The sequence below is a fragment of the Lagopus leucura genome, unplaced genomic scaffold (genome assembly GCF_019238085.1).
Source record: "Lagopus leucura isolate 7727_CA_CO unplaced genomic scaffold, USGS_WTPT01 Super-Scaffold_100021, whole genome shotgun sequence".
Lineage (NCBI taxonomy): Eukaryota > Metazoa > Chordata > Aves > Galliformes > Phasianidae > Lagopus > Lagopus leucura.
The window spans coordinates 11,182,661-11,202,240 of NW_024962274.1; the positions used below are offsets into that span (position 1 = coordinate 11,182,661).

A 19,580-nucleotide genomic window follows, 5' to 3' on the forward strand; every position below is an offset into this window, starting at 1 on the left:
TGGAATAAATAAGCATGGGAGATTCCAGTTTTTAAAAGGGAGGAAGGCTGTTTAAGAGTGGCACTGCCTCGCTGTGGGGACAAATCATTTCCCCTCCTGCTTGTGCTGCGTTCAGAGGAGCTCTGGACATGAGAAACATTGCTCTTCTGGGAAAGAAGGAGATGAAAGGATGCAAAATAGGAACCAGCCACGCTGAGGGAATGCTAAAGATGCTGCTGCCCCAGTGCACCTCCAGCAGCCACAGTGGCATGTCTGGCACGATCACAGTGTGTGATGGATGGTCATTGACAAAGGTCTACCAGAGGCCCTCTTCCCAGGGATGTGGACATGGAACCATGCCATGACCAACATTGGGACTGGCTGCCCCAAAGCCACATGCCCTGCTCCAATGCAGAGTGGCACCCAGCTCTGTGTGCTGGTAGAATCAGATGGAGAGGGTCTGCAGGAAAAGAGGGCTCTGAATTCAGCACTTCTTCCAGGTTCATCACAACGACTTGAAGAAGATGAGGCGCAATGCTTCCTGCTGGCTGCAGGCTGCCCTTGTGCTGCCTGGCTGCTCTGCTGGCTTCCTCTGCCTGCACAAGTTGCTCTCCAGCCCATCTGCGAGGGACGTTACTGCCTTTGGATCTTGCTGCCATTGCCAAGAGAGTGAAAGGGAAAGAGCAAGCCAAAGGGTGCCGGGCACAGCAGTGAGAGTTACTGGCAAACACGTGAACCTCAGCACTGGATTCTGCGGGGACTTTCTGCAATTAGGCTGTGCAAGGCAGGGGGTGGCCAGGACAAAGAAAACAGCCCCTCCCGCAGCACTGCAGCCTGCTGGGGAACTCACATGTCACAACTTGGGAATTTTCCATTTGAAGCCCCTTGTAAAAACAAAGAGCACCTTGCCTGCTCCAACTCCTGACTGTGAAGGGTTTCGGTGCCAAAGAGTGAAAGGCTTCCTAAAAATGGGCTGAGCCAGGAAGGGGGGCAACTTGGGAGCTATTGAGAAACAAGGAAGGACAAACAGTGTTAGGTCATTGCTTCTGCAAACACTGCCAGGGCTGCTCCTCTATAAAAGGGGAAGAAAGAGGCTCCAGAGCCATCACAGATCCAGAGGGGACGGTCTGTGACCAACACTGCTGCTCCCCCTCCTCAACACCCAGCTCCCTGTCCCAGCATGAAGCTCATCCTCTGCACCGTGCTGTCCCTGGGGATAGTGGGTAAGTGCCCATGTAAGGCAGTGTCTGTTGGGAATGGAGGGTCTCAGCCTTGCAGGAGGCTCTCCCCTCAGAGCAGCTATTCTGCAGAGCTGCAACGTGTGCCAGACCAGGCAGAAGCACTGAGAACCTGCCAGGTGCTTCCGTTGGCAGCTCTGGGTATCCGCACATGAAGATGCTGGGCTGAGCCCTAACAAAGCAGCTCGGCAGGGAGTGAAAGAAGCATCCGTGCATGGGGGGAGAAACCAGCACAGGACCCCCCCTGCCACACCTGCTTGTGAAACCAGGCTCCGGGAGGACCCAGGGCAGCCTCACAAAGCACATTAAGGCAGCTTTGTGCAGCCAAAACATGAAAACCGTAGCTTACAGCAGTGCGAATTAGGGCTTAGAATTCCTCTTTGTGACCACAGTCAGCGTGGGAGGAAGGGAGGTGTCTGTGGGAAGAATTCTGCCTCCAAAAGCCAGTATTAGAGTATGTTTCAGAAGTGAAAAGGAAAATGCAGACAGCATGGGTTAACCAGAGGATGAACAAAATGTGCCATCAGGGTTCTAGAGAAGGCAAAGGGTGCATCCAGGGGCTCAGTCAGGTAGGTGCACAGCTGAAGGGAAGCGTGAAGCACAGGCTGCCCATACTGGTATGAGACCTGCTGTGTATTTTTTTTGTACTTTACCTGTACTTTATCTGCAAGATTCCCGTTTTTCTAGTGCTTAGACTGCTGAAGAGGGTGAAAGTCTGTGCTCTGATGCAGTCTCTCAGAGCAGAGATTACTGGCTGGGGGGACTCTTACAAGAGGAGTTTGGGTGAAGGGGACACAGTACTGCTGTTATGGGGTGTGCTGGTGGAGATGGGAAGTGCAGAAGTGTATGCATCCCATCACCTGCCAGGGTAATGTGCATGGCAGTGTAGTGAATGCAGTCTGCCCAGACCAGAGCTGCTGTCCCTCTGGGGCTATCTGCAAAGAGACTGCTTCAGTGGGACTGCATTTTCTTTCTGCTTTTGCAATGTGCTTTGAGTTTGATTTCTGCTGGAGTGTGTGGATTTGTTCTCCTGCTCCTGTGGGTGCTGCTGAGAGCTTAGGCTGCTGGGACTGCAGTGCTGTGTCACCCAGGGGCAAGGGGGTCCCAAAAGGAGACCTTTGAAGGGGGGGTCCTTTGGAGGTATGCAGGGGAGGTCCTGCCGTTCACCCAAGGCCATGACTGCGAGGAGACAAAGATGCTGTTTGTCTTCCCCTGGTGCCTTTCTCCCTCTCTGAGACTATTTGTTTTCTGTTTCCTTCTTTTTGTTTGATTGTTCTGGTTCTCCCCACAGCTGTGTGTTTCGCTGCTCCCCCCAAGACAGCCATCAGATGGTGCACCATATCCTCTCTAGAAGAGAAGAAATGCAACAACCTCAAGGACCTCACGCAACAAGAGAGGATTACATTGACCTGTGTGCAGAAAGCAACATACCTTGACTGCATAAAAGCCATTGCGGTGAGTGGGCTGCCAAAGCCTGAGCTGGGCCTTGGGGGCTTTCAGCATCCCTTGGAGAAGAGGCATCCCTCAATCACCACCTGCTGTAGGGAAGGGCGCATCCATGGGGGTCATAGTGTCACTAAGATTGGAAAAGACCTCAAAGGTCATCGTGTCCAACCCCAGCCCACCCCATAATGCCCACTGACCACGTCCCCTCACTGTCACATCTCCATGGTTCTTCAGCACCTCCAGGGATGGTAACTCCAACCCGGGTAGCCTGTTCCAATACCTCACTGCTTTGTCTAAGAAATTTTTCCTAATATCCAACTGACTGAACTCTCTTGTTGTTTAGAATAACGAGGCAGATGCCATTAGCTTGGATGGCGGTCAAGTGTTTGAGGCAGGCCTTGCCCCGTACAAACTGAAGCCCATTGCTGCTGAGGTTTACGAACAAACTGAAGGTAGGTTTTCCCAAGGCGTTTTTAAGTTAAATGGTGGTAGCAGAAATGCACAGCAAGAATGTAGAGAGGCATAATAGAGTTCTACCACTGATATAAGTTAGCTCTGTTTCTCCATTCCTCCCCACTCCCTGCAGTGTCCTTCCTCCCTCTGATGTTTCTCCTGGGAGCCAGATGGACACTATTTCTCCATTTCTGCCCTTATTACCTTGAGCAATGCCACATATCTAGGGCCCCCAGTCCCTTTTGACCTCTGTTCTGGAGATCAGCCTGTTTGTACACAATGTTTGGGATCAAAGCAACGCGACCGAGTCCTTCCTGACCATTCCTAAAGCTCAGCCACTTCATTAATGTGTAACGTGACAGAGTTGGTGTCATGTTAAAGGCTAAATATGAAACTTTAGAATCACAGAATCATAATCAGAGAATCATAGAATGGCCTGGCTTGCAAAGGAGCACAGTGCTCATCCAGTTCAAACCCTCTGCTGTGTGCAGGTCACCAACCAGCAGCCCAGGCTGCCCAGAGCCACATCCAGCCTGGCCTTGAATGCCTTCAGGGTTGGGGCATCCACAGCCTCCTTGGGCAACCTGTTCCAGTGCCTCACCACCCTCTGGCTGAAAAACTTCCTCCTAATCTCCAACCTAAACCTCCCCTGTCTCAGTTTAACACCATTCCACCTTGTCCTGTCACTGTAAGGCTTGCATGCTTGTTTTAGTGGGCAGCACTGTTTGAGGCAAGACCTACCAAAGAGTTGCCAAAAGAACTGTTGAGGTCTCACAGTCTAATGTATGTGCAGTGACATGGCATATTTTGCATGGAATAGCATTTTCAGGTCACTATTTATTACATGTTGCAACATGCAGCGCTGGTTGCATATTGACATTGCAGCTGGGAATATGGGCAGACCACGAGCCCTACTTGGAAGTGCAGCTCTTCATTCTCTAAACCCAGAGCTTTGCCAGGACTCGAAATGTTCTAAATCCTTGCTTTTTCATCGTTTTCTCATTTCTTCCTCCACTGCAGGCTCCACAACCAGCTACTATGCTGTGGCTGTTGTGAAAAAGGGAACCGAATTCACCGTGAATGACTTGCAGGGCAAGACCTCCTGCCACACAGGGCTGGGCAGGTCTGCAGGCTGGAACATCCCCATCGGGACGCTCATCCGCCGCGGGGCCATTGAGTGGGAAGGCATAGACTCAGGCTCTGTGGAGCAAGGTAAAGCGAGAGAAATGGGCTGATGTTACTTAATGGGGTGGTAAGCTGGAAGCAGTGTTGCTGGATCTTCTGCAGAAGTTCAGAGGCAGCTCGCACAGCAGCCAAGCCATTTCCTGGATGTCTTCCCCTCCCAGGTCATTGTGGATGTGAGTTTTAAGATGATTATTGTGTGTTTCTCATCCACAGCGGTGGCCAAGTTTTTCTCTGCCAGCTGCGTGCCTGGTGCCACCACCGAGCAAAAACTGTGCCGACAGTGCAAAGGGGACCCCAAAACCAAGTGTGCCCGCAATGCACCTTATTCTGGATATTCTGGAGCTTTCCAGTGAGTGAACTTGTTTTTCCCATTATGACAGGCAATGCTGTGTTGTAACCAGGGGCTGAAAACAGCTGGGACTGCTGTAATTAGCAGTCCAATTAGTAATTATTGGCAGGCATGAAGATGAGAGTGGGAGCTCAGCAGTTCTGTTTTGCACAGACTTAGGAGTATGCAGCACTAGCACTGTGCTAAGCCTGTGTTCCTTGAGGAATACTTCTCTGCCAGCATAACTTTTTTGGGAAGACTGCTTACTGCTCTATGATTGCAGCTCTAGCTGAAGCAATTTGCTAAAAGAGGAGCTAGGAAGCCACAATGTCTGTTCGTTGTTGGTTTTTTAACATCTCTTCTGCTTCCTCCACCCACAGTTGTCTGAAAGATGGAAAAGGAGACGTGGCTTTTGTGAAGCACACAACTGTTGAAGGTGGGCCTGCGAATCACTGGCTTCTCTTCTTTCCTGTCTGACCTCTTGCTGCGCCTCTATCCTGGCATTAGTCTGCATTGTGCAAACCTTAGTTTGTCCAAAACCTCCAGTCTGTTCATCTTTGACCCACTGGATGTGTTACTGAACGAACTCATCCTAGTTACTAAAAAACACGATTGAGGTGGGGTCCATTTCTTCTTTGGGATTCTTCTTTGCAGAAGGAAAACCTGCTGGATTTAAATTCAAAAGTTACAATTGGTGCCACATTGTAGAGATAGCTATAGCATTGCCACAGCAAATGCTCTGGGCTCTGTCAGTCTGGAGAAGTCTGTGCAGTCTCCATACTTGGAGACTTATTGCCATTGCAAAGAGCAGCGTGCAGCTTGTCTCTCCTGCCTTCAGCAAGAATCAATTCATTACAACGCTGCCCCAGGCTGGACTTTTGTGTGTGTACTTGTGTATTTTGGTGGAGATGCAAGTTGTGGTTCTCCCCTCCCTCCAGAAAATGCCCCAGATCAGAAGGATGAGTACGAGCTGCTGTGCTTGGATGGCAGCCGGCAGCCTGTGGACAATTACAAGACCTGTAACTGGGCCAGAGTGGCTGCTCACGCCGTTGTAGCTCGGGATGACAGCAAGGCTGAAGATATCTGGAGCTTCCTCTCAAAAGCACAGGTATCCTCCAGCTCAGCTATCCTTCCCCTGCCCCCCCCCTCCTCTGCCCTGTGTGGTTTTGCTTGCTCTTTCCCACTTTCCAACTTCTCTGGAATGCTACTGGCTCATTCTTTTTCTCCCCTGTCAGACTGACTTTGGCGTGGACACCAAGAGTAACTTCCACCTCTTTGGGCCACCTGGAAAGAAGGACCCAGTCTTCAAAGACTTGCTTTTCAAAGACTCTGCCATAATGCTGAAGCGTGTCCCCTCGCTGATGGATTCTCAGCTCTACCTGGGCTTTGAGTACTACAGTGCCATCCAGAGCATGAGGAAAGGTAGGAATGGCCTTTTTTGGGTCTGGAGAGTATTCTGCATCAAGTATTTCCTGTGAAAGGTATTGGCTTGTGTGGGTGGAAGGGAATTGGTATGCTCAGAACTGCTGCTCAGAATAGCTATCTCTGGTACGTAAGAGTACAGTATCAGAAGGAACATCCCAAGACATCAAGCCCAGAATTGACCATATGAGAGCAGCAGGGCGCTTTTCTTCCATCTGGACTCACCACACATTTCCAAGCTGGTTTTCTGAGTCAAAGGTCCTGCAAAGGACCTCCAAAAGCCACTTAAAATTCATAGTTTGGCAGAGATCGCTGGTATAAGATCAGCCACTTTGGTGTTTGTGGAAGGAGATGCATGGACTTCAAGTAGCATCAGAAGAGGTCATTCAAGTACTGCCTCACAGAAATGTAGGTTGTGCTTCTGCATCTCTGCTCCTCGTCTTGAGACTCTTAGGTCAGGTCTTCTCATTCATGTGCACAAAGGATTTCATAGCAGAGCCCTTCTCAACCCCAAGCCCACCTGATTTGTGGTTCCACAGAGCTCTGGACTAATTATTTCTTCCTTATTGACCTGATAGATCAGCTGACTCCCAGCCCCAGAGAAAACAGGATCCAGTGGTGCGCAGTAGGCAAGGATGAGAAGAGCAAGTGTGACCGCTGGAGTGTGGTGAGCAACGGGGACGTGGAGTGCACCGTGGTAGACGAGACAAAGGACTGCATCATTAAGATCATGGTATGGCTTTTTTGCCTTCCTTCAGCCTGGGTTCCTTTCAGATGGAGAGTGGCATTGCCTTTTTCAGCCTGGGAGTAGATGTGGGGCAGGAGTCTGCAAACGTAGGGGACTCTGTGAGAAATACCAGCAGGCAGAAACCAACCTCATCATGGGGAAAGGGCTTGATGAGCTTTTCAGGGATTTACATTTCTGAAGCTGTTCTTTTTTGGTTTCTCCCCATTAAAAAGTAATTTTCTGGTGAGAAGCAGCGTTTTACTTGGAAAAGGAAGATAACTATGCTAAAATATAAAAAGAAGAAAGCGAGAAGGAGATATTAAGTTCACATAAAAATGAAATGGTTGTATTGGCCAAGGTTTCTAAAAGAATAATTAGTTGAGAAAGGTTATTTAGACTGACTTGCTTGGATCAGTTGTGCCTTGACTGAAGAACAAATAGGGCTGCAGGATCCCAAGAGGGAAACCTCCTGCAGTTAGCATGTCCCCTTCCCAGTTGATGCTGCCCAGTAGGGCTCTAATGCCAAGTGCAGATATGGTCTGACATATTGGGTTGGGTCTGACAAGTCTCCAAAGTTTTCCCTGTTGTCACATCAGACAGAACTCATTTGTCTGTATGCAAAGAATGGCTTCTCGAGTCCCTTGCCCCCAGCTTGTCGTCCTCCCACCACGTGCTTCTTTTATGATCCAGTTTGGGGAAATGGTGTCATTTCATCACTGTGCAATTTTTGCTGCAGAAAGGTGAAGCAGATGCTGTTGCCCTTGATGGAGGTCTGGTCTACACGGCTGGTGTCTGTGGCCTGGTGCCAGTGATGTCAGAACGTTATGATGGTGAGTGCAGCCCCACAGAGGGGACAGGGCTGATGCAAAAGCACTGCTTTCATTCTGAAATCCAGAAAGCCGCCTTGGTGTTGTATCCCAGCTGCTCTTTGTTCTGTTGATGCACTTGATACTGCCTTAAAAGCCAGCTGAGGAATCAGTGAGCTTGATTCAGTTTGGGATTTTATGTTTCTTCTGTCTAATATCATCTTTTTCCTTCTCACAGATGGAAGCCAGTGTGGCAGAGCAGAAGCACAACCAGGTAATTAGTCCCAGCAGAGGAGCAGGAAATAGTCCTTTTGGATAGAAGCAGAAAAATACATCTGCAGTCATGGGTTGAGAATACACGGCCAAGTCTCTACACAGAGTCTTGTAAGAACCACCGTGTGCAGTGTTGATGTTAAAAATCTGGGTGGCAGATTTAACACATGCATGGAAATTCTGGGCCTGCTGATCGAAGCAAAGCATCCAGTAGAGATTTGTGTGGAGTTGTGGCTCTCTGGAGCACGGCCACACCATGACTTAGCCATGAGCTGCAAAAGGGAAAGGGGGTCTGAAGCCTTAGGGAATTGCTTTTTATAGAAGTAAAAGCCAAGAAGAGGGAAGATTTCATCCTTTGCTAAAGGGCGGATGTGAATTGGAGAGACATGCATTATATATATCTTGCTACAGCCTTCTTGCAGAGCAATGTGCCAGAGTTTTAGTGGGGGAAAAGTGACAGGGATAATGATTTCCCAGGAGTGCTGTGGGAGTAGATGTATCACATCTGCAAACCATTCTCTTGTTGCTGCATGGCTAGTCCTTAATAAGCACAAAATATTTCTGCTATGCTGCACATAGATGCCCTCTGCCGACGCTCTGCTAAGACAGAGCAGTGGGACTCTGGGGTCAGGCCTTAATTCTCCTCCATCTTTCTCCCAAAAGCATCGTATTTCGCTGTGGCTGTCGTGAAGAAAGGCAGCGATGTCAACTGGAACAATCTGAAGGGCAAGAAGTCGTGCCACACCGCTGTGGGGAGGACTGCTGGCTGGAACATCCCCATGGGCTTGATTCACAACAGAACAGGGAGCTGCAATTTTGGTGAGTCGGGGTCATGCATCTGCTTGTCTGAGATGGAAATCCATGAGGAAAAGCGTACCCTCTGATTTTCAAAGCTTCTCATGCCTCGCAGACTCTCACTTGGAGATGGAAAATGAAATGAATCTGTTGCTTAAGACTTCAGTGAGCAAAGTTTCAGGCTGTTGGTGACTGCTTGCAAGCAGGATGCAGTGCATCAGCTGCTTTGGGAGGGCTTCGCTTTCTTTTCACATCTCTCCCCTTCCCCTTTTGGCAGCCCAAAAAGCATTCCCCAAGTAGGAGGACAGGCTGCTCCTTGTGCAAAGCACAGGATGGGAGTGAAGGATGGATTTATGAGTCCCTGAGGGGCTGGGCGTAGGGGACAGAGGCTGTTTTCAGTTCAAGAATCTTCAAGGGTCTGATATGACTCCCTTAAGAGCAGTGGGTGAAAAGTCTGCAGCTCAACTTCTACGTCCACCTTCCGATCAGTGAGAATTACAGTCCAACAAAAATAATGTGAAATTATGAACCAAGGAAAAATAAACATATAATTATTAATGGGAAACGTAACCTCAGGGACCTACTGGTGTTAGTAAGTTTTACACAGCCTCTCCAACCTCCTTTCTGCTTTTTCTATGGTCCCCTTTTTCCCCTGAGCTCTCAGATTCCTGCCAAACATAACGCGGCCCAGAATGTGCTGCAAAAAGAAACCCCAATTTTTCAGAGTAGAGAAAGTGAATTTCTTATATTCCTGCCCTCAGATGAATACTTCAGCGAGGGCTGTGCTCCTGGGTCTCCTCCTGACTCTCGCCTCTGCCAACTGTGCCAGGGCTCTGGGGAAATCCCACCGGAGAAGTGCGTCGCTAGCAGCCACGAGAAATACTATGGATATACTGGAGCTTTACGGTAGGTGGGGGTGATGCTCAGCTAGTGCTCAGCCCCCTGAAAAGAGAAGGGGCCAGAAGGGTCAGCCGTGGTTCTGTCTGTCTGTACCGACACAGTTGCAGCTCAAGTCTAGGTAATTCAGATTGGGCATGAATTAGAAAGGCAATTAATCTCGTTTTGGTTGTATCTAATAGCAGAGAGATGCTGCAGGGGTGGAGTCACTTTGATGCAAGCTTGCCTGGCTACTGAAATGTGCACCTCCTGTCTCTGTACTCCGCAGGTGTCTGGTTGAGAGGGGTGATGTGGCCTTTATCAAGCATTCCATTGTGGAGGAAAACACTGGCGGTACGTGGTTGTCCTATTGCATGGGGCTTGGTGGGCTGCCTCCCCCGATCTGCGTTCTTTCTGTTCCCAAAGCATTCATTTTGGATATACACTTATTCCAGTGGCCTATTAACCACAGCCCCCTGCCCATTGACTGTTCCTGAGTTTTACTTGCATCCCTTTCAGCACACACAGGGTATCCAAGGGTCAGTGCACACCAGTGCGGGGAAAACACTTTGCTGGTTGCTGTCAGTGTGCTTCTGTTGCACAAGATCTCTGAACCTTCAAATCAATTCCCTTCATAGGCAAAAACAAAGCTGAGTGGGCCAAGGATCTGCAGATGGACGACTTTGAGTTGCTGTGCACTGATGGGAGACGGGCAAATGTTATGGATTACAGGGAGTGCAACCTGGCTGAAGTTCCGACCCACGCTGTGGTCGTGCGCCCAGAGAAAGCAAAGAAAATCAGTGAGCTGCTGGAGAGACAGGAGGTTGGTGGCCCTGACAGTGGAACAAATGTTTTGGGGTGGTTTTTACATCGTGTGTTGATATTTTTAGAGCAGTGATGCTCTGCATTTCACGTCAGCAAAATGTGGAAGATTTTGACTTGCTGATACAGGGTCAGAGCCTCATCCCTTAAGCTTCCCCTTCCTCCATCCCTCCTGAACCCCCCACTACAGGCAGGTAGAACGGCTCCCAATGACAGTGGTCATCATGGTGAAGAACTGCTACTGAGAGGCTTGTGCAAGCCGAATCTTGCTTTGTTTCTACTTTTTACATACACTTACCTCTTTGTGACTTTATTTCAGGAACGGTTTGGAGTAAATGGAAGTGAGAAAAGCAAGTTCATGATGTTTGAGTCTCAAACCAAAGATCTTCTGTTTAAAGACTTAACCAAGTGCCTGATGACACTCCGCCCAGGAGTGACATACAAGGAGTTCCTCGGAGATAAATACTATAATGTGATTTCCAGCCTCAATGCCTGCAACCCATCAGGTAAATGTAACAGCCTCAAAAAAATGTCAGTCAATTGCAGTGCTTAGTTTCAGAGACATGAACAGTTACTCCTGTTGCTGCCCATTTAATTTCTTAATAGAAAAAAAGAAGATAACACATGATGCTGTCTTTATACTTTTCTCGAGTTTCTTGAGCTAACTGAAGCCAGGTTGGAAATGTGTTACTCTGGCATCAACGAGAATGAAAGATTTTTCTTGCCTTTAGAAAACAGGCAATCTGAGAAGTAGTATAACAGCCCACTGTGTCCTGTTAGCGTGCACTCAGTGTCATCTGTGGTTAAGGCCCACGTCTGGTGGGATGCTGGACATGTTTCCCATGCTGTGACAATGTTGGCATGGTTGGGTGCGTGCTGGTGGGACAGGAGTGTGTTGTGTTTTCTGTTTCAGTGCAAGGTCTGAACTTCTCCCTGTCCTTTTCCTTTTCAGATCTCCTCCAGGTGTGCACCTTCCTTCAGAACAAGTAACGGGAGAGAAGGGCCCTTTTTGAAGGGGGAGGAAACTTCGTGCCATGACTCCTCTCGTGTCCTCTGCACGGAACACTGATGTACAGAGGGCCCTCTGCCATTGCTGCTTCCTCTGCCCATCCTCATCACTCTGAATGTGGCTTCTTTGCTACTGCCACAGCAAGAAATAAAATCTCAACATCTACATGGGTTTCCTGAGATTTTTCAAGAGTCTTTAAGCACGTTCCTTCCCCAGCACCCCTTGCTGCAGGCCAGTGCCAGGCACCAACTTGGCTAATGCCATTTGAGGTTCCTGCTGCCCATGAGAGAAATCCCATTCAATGTTTTCCAAAGAAAAATGGATTAAATATGTCCTAGATCCTAATTAACAGATGTTTTGTATTACCTGTGCTTCGGTTTCACCTAAATTATCCCAGTGTCTCCCCAGCGGTCAACAGCTGCCCACTGCGGTTGGGATATGGGGAAGAGAGAGGGTGTTTATATGAGGGCAGCTGAAGGGTGGAAAAGATAAACAACAACAAAAAGCCCACAGAAATATAGTGGAAAGTGTGAATGGAAGTCACTCCACCTCATCTCTCAAGTGGCAGGACAGGAATGGTGCAGAAGCAGTTATTTCCACCAAGCAGTACTCTCAAAAAGCAGTTATGTATTGTTGAGGAGAGTCGCAGATTGAACCCACAAGGATGACTGAGGCCAACCCGCGGCCCCACGCAGCACCACCCAAACCCGATGTCTCACAGCGGTGTCCCAGCACTCCCTGAGCTCTGGCACCAGGGCCGTGCCCGCTGGAGCTGTGCCGTGCCCACCGCCCCGTGCTGCACAACCTCTCCCTGCCCCCAGCCGCCCCTCCCCAACGCAGCTCCACGCCGTTCCCTCAGCGCACAGCTCGGCGCTGCCCATCCGCTCCCGGTGAGGAGCTGCAGCCGCCACGAGGGGAGCTCCGCTCGGCTCCCGCGCTCCGGGCCGAACAAACCAACAAACGCTGGCTGCTTTCGGACAGCCTTCCATCCTTGCCCCTTTTCCTGACGGACTACAACTCCCAGCAGACCCCGCGGCGCAGCGACACGCGGAGAGACCGGAAGTGGCGTGTGAAACCGGAAGTAGTGTGGCGCGGCCGGAAGCCGCGCAGTGGGGACGTGTGCGTGCAGGCGGTCATGGCGGGCGCCGTGGAGCCGTACTTGGACTCGCTGCGGCGGGAACTGCAGTCGCCCGGCCCTGCCGCTCTCTCCGTCCTTCTTGCCCTGATCGTCGTCGCCCTCACGCTCCGTGAGTCGCGGCCCGGGGCGAGCCCGGCCGGGGAAAGGCGGCAGCGGGAGGCGGCGGGGGCTCAGGCGCTTTCTCTTCTCTCCCGCAGTGCTCTGGAGGCTCGCGCAAGGCGCAAGGAGCAGCCGCAGGGCCGTGCTGCTGCTGGGCCTCTGCGATGCGGGAAAGACGCTGCTGTTCGCCCGGGTGAGCGCTCGGTTCGGCCGCGTGCTGCGTTCACGACCCTCAGTGAGCAAATGGTTGGATTTATTGCTGGTATTGTTTTCCCCTGTGCAGCTGTTGACAGGCAAATATCGAGATACGCAGACCTCCATAACCGACAGCTCTGCCGTTTACAGAGTGAGCAGCGACAAGGTGAGCAGGCAGCCGCAGCGCTGCGCAGTGCTTCAGGTGTTGGATGCCACCGACGTTCTGTGCTGGGGCTCCAAGTGCCGAGCTGCGCTTATGTCTCTTGTGCTTTGCAGGCTCCCAGCTGGGAAGCAGCCTTTGCTCGGCCCCTGTGGTGCAGCTTTCTGTTAGTGCAGAAGGAGAGGGTCTGACGTGGAGTAGAAAGTAGGTTTGTGAAGGAAAGAGCCTCCAGCAGAGTTTCATTTGGTCCCCAGGGGGGTTTGGTTACTTTCAGACCCTGGTTTATTTTTGCTTTGTGGCAATCATTTTAGTTTCAGAAGCATTTCTGTTTCTTGCCGGGTGCACACGTGGCAGTGAAGCACGAGGTGGCAGCATGGTGTCTGCTGGTGAATTGTGAAAGTAGAGGATGCTTTTCTGCCTTTTCTCTGGCGATCTTTATTGACAACAGTAATAGCAAGAGATAAAAAACAGTCAGAAGGTCTGCAGTTCTTTTTTAGTGTCTCTGGGACTGAGCAGGCAGGAGATGTTTTGAGGGAGAGTTGCTGGGATGCTGTGACAGGCTGCTGCTTTTCTGATTGAAAATTTCTGTTGAAACACAAAAGCAGCCCAGAAGACAGGGCCTTACAGAACATTCTCTCCCCTCTGAGTAACAACAGGTGTTATCCTGAGAATGCTGATGTGGCCCTCAGTGGCTACATCTTGACTAGGAACCTGTGAGAGGCACTTGTTCTCTTTAATGTCACTGTTTTGTCTGTCTAGTTGCCTGTGGAAAGGGAAATATTTACTATTTTCGATTCAGAGAGCATCTTGCAAGGCTGTTCTTGTGTTATTTCCAGCAAAGTTTTGAGTATTTAGGTTGATTTGCAGCTTAAATTCAGATAAATTTGCATTCAGAGATTGTGGGGTTATTATTCTGCATCAGGGATTTGCAGAACAGGAGTCTATGATTTTGTTGTGCAGAGATACGCTTGCTAACAGAGACAGAGTAAATCTGCTGGTGTAATGACCAAGGAGCTCACAAAGATCCGCCACTCACATTGTGATGTGGTGGGTAGTCATGGGGAAGAGAAAAGTGGGCTGAGCATGCTCTTTTCTCTGTGACTGTGCTCTATTCTGTCAGCTCTGCTGCATGGTTTGCTGGTGTTGGCTGTCCTTACAGAGTCCTGGCCATGAGTGTTGTTCCTCTGCAATTTCTTTTGCCTGTCAGAATTCTTGGGGGTGGTGGGCAGCCTGCATCCTGGGGTGGGTTACACACTTCTGTCCAGTGTGGGGCTCACTCATGTGCTTCTGCCCTGGCACAAGCTAACTGGAATCTGCTCCCAGATTGGTTTTCTGCAGGGTGTGATTGCCGTTATTCCTGGTGTAAGTGTTGCTAACAGCCCTCTTTTCTGTTCCTAGAGCACTAATGTGACTTTAATCGATCTCCCAGGCCACGAAAGCTTGCGGCTTCAATTCTTGGAGAGGTTCAAGGCTGCAGCCAGGTGAGGTGGTGGTGGTGCCAGGTGTTAGTACCAGGGATGGGACACGTGAGGGTGCTGTGAGCCAGGTGGGGGCTTTGCTTTGTGTGCCCAGGGAGTCAGAGCACTGCCGTGTATTGCTGGGGCACAGCGTTCTGATTGCCTACTTCCTAGTAAGGTAGGGGAGGTAAGGTGTGGAGGTAATGCAATGGGGAGGCTTGGGACGTGCAGTATGTCCTTGGGACAGAGAGGAACAGGTTTCCTGCTGGATATCAATACAAGATGTATTACAGTCCCCTTGTGCTAACCTGCTTTTTGTGTTACAGAGGTTCATGTCTTACACGTGTTCTTTTTCTCAGGGCCATCGTGTTTGTGGTTGACAGCGTAGCCTTCCAGAGGGAGGTGAAGGATGTGGCTGAGTTCCTGTACCAGGTCCTGGTTGACAGCACTGTTCTCAAAAATGCACCCGCGCTGCTGATCGCTTGCAATAAACAAGGTACTGGGTGCTGCCCTGAAGGTGGAAGTGGTGATTCGGTCCTCCAGTGATTATTAGGGTTAATGCCCTGTGTGGCAGAAATGCTAAGTCACAGCCTGAAGCGGTGATGGAGCACCTGGTGGAAGGCAGGGCCTTCCTGAGGGGAGCTCAGGAATGCAATGCAATGTAATCCTGATGGAACCAGACCTCACTTAAGGGTTGGTGTAGTAGGAGGTGAGGGTATTTCATTGGAGAGCCCTGCCTGCCTGGGGCCTTCTGAAGGTAAGCAGATTTTTTTCTTTGTTTCTGTATCTGCAGCTGCTGCAGTTCATCTTATCTTCACTTGCAGAGGCACGAGACTCTGCTACCTTGCTGTCATTGCTGTGTTTTCTGTCACGTTATATTGTTACGCCACGCATGGTGAATTTCCTAGGGGTCAGGATTTCAGCAAAACGAAGGCAGGCAATTAGTTGTGTAGACTCAAGCTGCTCAGCAAGAATGTTTCTAGCAGTGATTGGAAGAATTCTTTGGTCAGAGGTCAAATAGCTCTGCAGAATAGCACCACTTAAAGAGCTAAGGCTCTTTAGACAGGCTTAAGAGCCCAGTCTGTACAGCTTTTCCTGCAGAGATGTGGATCCCTGCAGGACGGTTTGAAACTTTCTGCTAGTGCCATGTTTGCTTTTCTAGCTTTTTCTTGCAGTATCATAGGACTGTCTTGGGACTTTCAAGTTGTAGAAAGCACTGTGCTGAGCTGTGTAATGCCAGGACAGGTGAGCATGCTGGGCCTTGTTTGAAGTGATTTACTGCCCTGTTTCCAGACCATGAAAAGAAATTAATTCCCTGCCTTAAATCAGGTCCTGGGATTGCTCTCGTTCCTACCAACAGATCTAAAGCTCTTCTGTCCCTTATTCTAGCACAGACACTACTGCTGTTGTCCCGTTAAGTCTTATGACAGCATGATATGATCAAGCCTAGCTGTGCTTTTAGGAGCAGGAAGCAAGTTCTGACATAATACCAAAGAGCTAATTATTTCCTTTTCTGTTTTCTCTCTAGATGTCACAATGGCAAAATCTGCAAAACTTATTCAACAGCAGCTGGAGAAAGAGCTGTAAGTGTGAGACTGGATCTTAAATCATCCTCTGAGCTTCTGTCTTCTCCTTTCTGTCTCTTCTGCCTGTGTTTAGTGAGTCCTTTGAGCATATCTGTGTTCACTGTATATGGTGAACTATATATATAGTTCACTGAATATAAAGAGAAGTCTGTTTTGTTTGTGGAGGTGTAATCAGGGTGAGGGAAGACTGTCACTGCTAAGCACTAAGATCTAGTAATTGACAAAAAAGATATTGCTTCCTTGAAGCTGTGGTGTGGAGAATCAGTGCCCTGTGGTTCATCTGCAGCTCTTTGGTGTCCAACGAGTGTTCCTCAGCTGTCTTGTTGCTAGCCTGTTTGGCCAGTGGGTGGCAGCAGGGTGATTTGTACTGTTGCGTTTTCACTGCTGAGTATCCACCTTCCCTTCTGCGAGACAAAGTCCTGGGTAGTTTGTTTGTATCTGAGCCTGATGAAGCTTGACAAAAGCCATCAAACTGCAGTGCCTCACTACCCTTTTCAGGCTGTTGTTTGTCCCCATGCTGCCTCTAGTTTGTACTTTGTGGGAGCAGGATGTCTGAGTGTGAGCAGTGAAGTTTTGCCTCTGTATGGGTAGCAGGTTGCTGAGATCTGCCACAGGATGAAGGGCAGGAACAGCAGCAGTGTTGCAGCCTGGGGTCCTTGGTCAGGCACTGTTTGCTGGAGCACTGGGGAGGCTGGATCCACCTCTCAGTCTCCAGAAATATTTGGCACATTTAGGTGGCTATGGGGTGAAGATCTGCATGATCCCTTATGTCATGGGTGCCTGTTTTCCCAGTTAGCCTGTCAAAAAACAGTGCAGATTTGAGCACTGTGGGCCAAGCATCCTTTTAGCTTTAGGCACCTTCAGTTAGACAAGCAGCTCTCACAGTCTGGGTTCATTCCCTGCCAATGGGAAGTGCCTTTGCCTGTTTAGAAGTTCTGTTTCCTTCACCAAACCCATGATCTGTCTTTCTCTCTTGAGCCTCTCTCAGTTGTGCCTTGCAGCAGCTGTTTACAATGGACAAAGTGCCTGTCCCTGCCTGTGCCTCATGGGGCAGAGACATGGGTGTGCTTCTGGGGCCTTCTGTCCCTGGTGTTGCTGATGTTCTGCTGACAGCTAAAACCAAAGCATCTCTGGTTATGATGTAGGTTGTCATTATTTCACAGTTCCTGATCTTCTCTTTCTGCAGCAACACCTTACGAGTGACCCGCTCTGCAGCCCCCACCAGTCTGGATGCCTCAGGGACTGGGGGCCCTGCTCAGCTGGGAAAGAAGGGCAAGGACTTTGACTTCTCTCAGCTGCCCATGAAGGTGGAGTTTGTGGAGTGCAGCGCTCGTGGCAGCAAGGGAGAGGAGGGAGATGCTGACTTTGAGGGCCTTGAGAAATGGCTGGCCAAGATTGCCTGAACAGAGGAGGGCAGGGTGAGAGGAAGAGACCTGAGGAGGTGGGGGAGTGAAAGAAAATAGATGGTGTGAAGTACTTGGATCTTACCATAGGAGAAACTGAAAGCTGGAAAAGCATTGCGTTGTCTTTCTCTGCTTGGGAGCATGTAACAATTACTGGTGTGATTTCTGCTGTCTCTGTCACAACACCACATTTTTTCCTTCTCTACTTTTTATTCTGTGTTGCTGACCCTGCTGTGGCTTCTGTATTTCCTTGAAATCTTTTGTGTTTTTCATCATCCAGCTGCCAGGCAACTTAGGAAGGAACACACTGCCAGGTGAACCTGTAGTTTGTCCTTTTCTGCTTTGTTTTAGCATTGCATTGCTGTTGCTTCGTGGAGTGACTGATCACCTCCTGATTTTGACTTCTTTCTGCAGCTTCTTGCTGCCTGGGAGTGCTGCCCTGACAGTGTGCACAGATTCTCTCCACAGTGTAATCACTAGGGTGAATATAAAAAGCTGTTGTCCTCTTGTCTTCTATCTCCTTATTTTTCCAGACTGGTGTAGTCCAGTTTCTGTGTACCTGGAGTAACTTGTTGAATTTCAAAGGCAAGCTGTTTGATCTGCCCTTGTCACTGTGCAGTGCCTGTGGTGCCTGTGTCTTTGGTTGATTACTTCTGCTGGACAGTTCTTGGAGTTTTTCTTTCTGTTAGGGCTGTGTCTTGAAAGCTTGTTTCACTCTGTTCCTCTTCCTGTACTTCAGGCTCTTCTCCAACAGACTTTGTAAGCACACTCCCTGTGAATGACAGTTACAGAATGGTCCTTGCTTGAACCAATGGAAGTGGCATATTTTTGGATTCATGTGTATGTTAGGAGTCAGATTTGTCATGCTTGTTGTGTCTCCTGCCTGTCTCCTCTCCAATGTCTACAATAAAGAGGCCATTTTGTGTTTTTCATCACAGCAGTTGCAGCAAAATGAATAGAGAAAGGTGAGCTGATAGCACGTTAATGTGAGCATGATTCTTCCTTATGTGGAAGATGCTCGGTGGAAAAGATCCTGTGATCTTTTCCCTGTTTGTTTGAGGTGATTAAAGCCAAATCTGCTGCTGTGGGTGATCTCATCAGTTAATCTTCAGGGAATGCCTGTTGCTGTAGCTCCTGGGGAGGCTCAGCTGGCTGCTCTGAGACTTGGAGCGGAGTCTGACTCGGTGTGCCTTAGGCCTGAACTTTCCAAAGATCCTTTGCTTTCCTGTTTCTTTGCTGTAGCTGGGAACATTAGTTATGTAAAGGGAGAACTTGCAGAAGCATCTGTATTGGTCAGGTGGGAGATGAGACCCCGTGCTTCAGTTTTTCCTTTCTGAACAGTAACCTTAAGACACTTGTCAGTTGCCCTGCCCAGCAGCATGATGCTCTGCTGGGATGCTGGCTCCACACATCTCTGTGAGGAGGGTTGCTCTGCAGGATTCAGTGCTGGGAGTTGCAAGGTCCTACTGCACTGAAGTTTTTCCTCTCGTTTTATTATTTCCTGTTTAGTTCTAGACAAGGAGCAAGCTTATGGCTCCCAATGGACCTTTTCTGTCTTTTGTGGGTTTCTCTCTCATTTAGTGCTTTTTTAATGGCTCGTCTGCTCTGTTATGTTCTTTTCCTTTCTTTCTGGGCATCCTCTGACTCCTTGTAGTATTGCCAAATGTTAGTACTGATGGGAGGAACAAAAACAGGCTTGAGCAAAGACCTGTGCTCATAGTGGAGCTCTAAAGAGAACCTGGGAGACGTGCTGTTCCACATAGGAGGGGGGGAGGATTATACTTAGGGAGTGTGTTACATTTTGGTATTTGCTGCAGCCAATGTATTGCTGAAGTGTGTTTGTTGTGCTTCAACTCCCTTTGCTGGAGAATGTTGCTGTTTGCTTGAGTGGTAGTTCTGCTTGCTACCTTCTCTGAAAGCAGAGACTGAGCATCGCCATCTGGTGGGATAAAGTAGCATGAGGCCCTGTTTGGTTTTAAGTTATTCTTTTTGAAAAATATTTCTGTAATAAAGCATTTAACAGAAGGTTTCTTCTCAAGTCTTGGTTTGGTCATTCCCTATTGCCCTCTGCGTTGACTCTGCTTAGCAGTGTTAGGGTCACAGGGCTCATGCTGAGCTTCCCTGCATTGCTCCATCCCTCCCCACCCTGTCTTGTTGCAGCTTCCCTTCATCACCCAGGCCCA

At 49.3% G+C, this 19,580-nt stretch overlaps 1 protein-coding gene across 1 annotated transcript; it reads left to right on the forward strand.

Annotated features, from left to right (window-relative positions):
• Positions 1–1,074: 1,074 nt before the first annotated feature.
• Positions 1,075–19,435, forward strand: LOC122184038 (ovotransferrin). Its single transcript, XM_042878562.1, has 24 exons — positions 1,075–1,202; positions 2,509–2,672; positions 3,007–3,115; positions 4,137–4,328; positions 4,515–4,650; positions 5,010–5,065; positions 5,568–5,737; positions 5,865–6,051; positions 6,630–6,784; positions 7,515–7,608; positions 7,823–7,858; positions 8,521–8,676; positions 9,414–9,558; positions 9,818–9,882; positions 10,167–10,351; positions 10,670–10,856; positions 11,303–11,336; positions 12,200–12,606; positions 12,695–12,789; positions 12,880–12,957; positions 14,350–14,432; positions 14,768–14,904; positions 15,937–15,991; positions 17,181–19,435. The coding sequence occupies exons 1-24, from the start codon at positions 1,160–1,162 to the stop codon at positions 17,395–17,397; spliced, it is 3,186 nt and encodes a 1,061-aa protein (XP_042734496.1). The 5' UTR covers positions 1,075–1,159; the 3' UTR covers positions 17,398–19,435.
• Positions 19,436–19,580: the final 145 nt, after the last annotated feature.

What these genes read in the sequence shown, in the direction of transcription:
- LOC122184038 (XM_042878562.1), top strand. Translation starts at nt 1,160, where the DNA reads ATGAAGCTCATCCTCTGCACCGTGCTGTCCCTGGGGATAGTGG. An exon ending in GCTTCCTCTCAAAAGCACAG is followed by an intron (nt 5,738 to 5,864) that starts GTATCCTCCAGC and finishes CTCCCCTGTCAG; the next exon opens with ACTGACTTTGGCGTGGACAC. An exon ending in AGCTGCTGGAGAGACAGGAG is followed by an intron (nt 10,352 to 10,669) that starts GTTGGTGGCCCT and finishes ACTTTATTTCAG; the next exon opens with GAACGGTTTGGAGTAAATGG.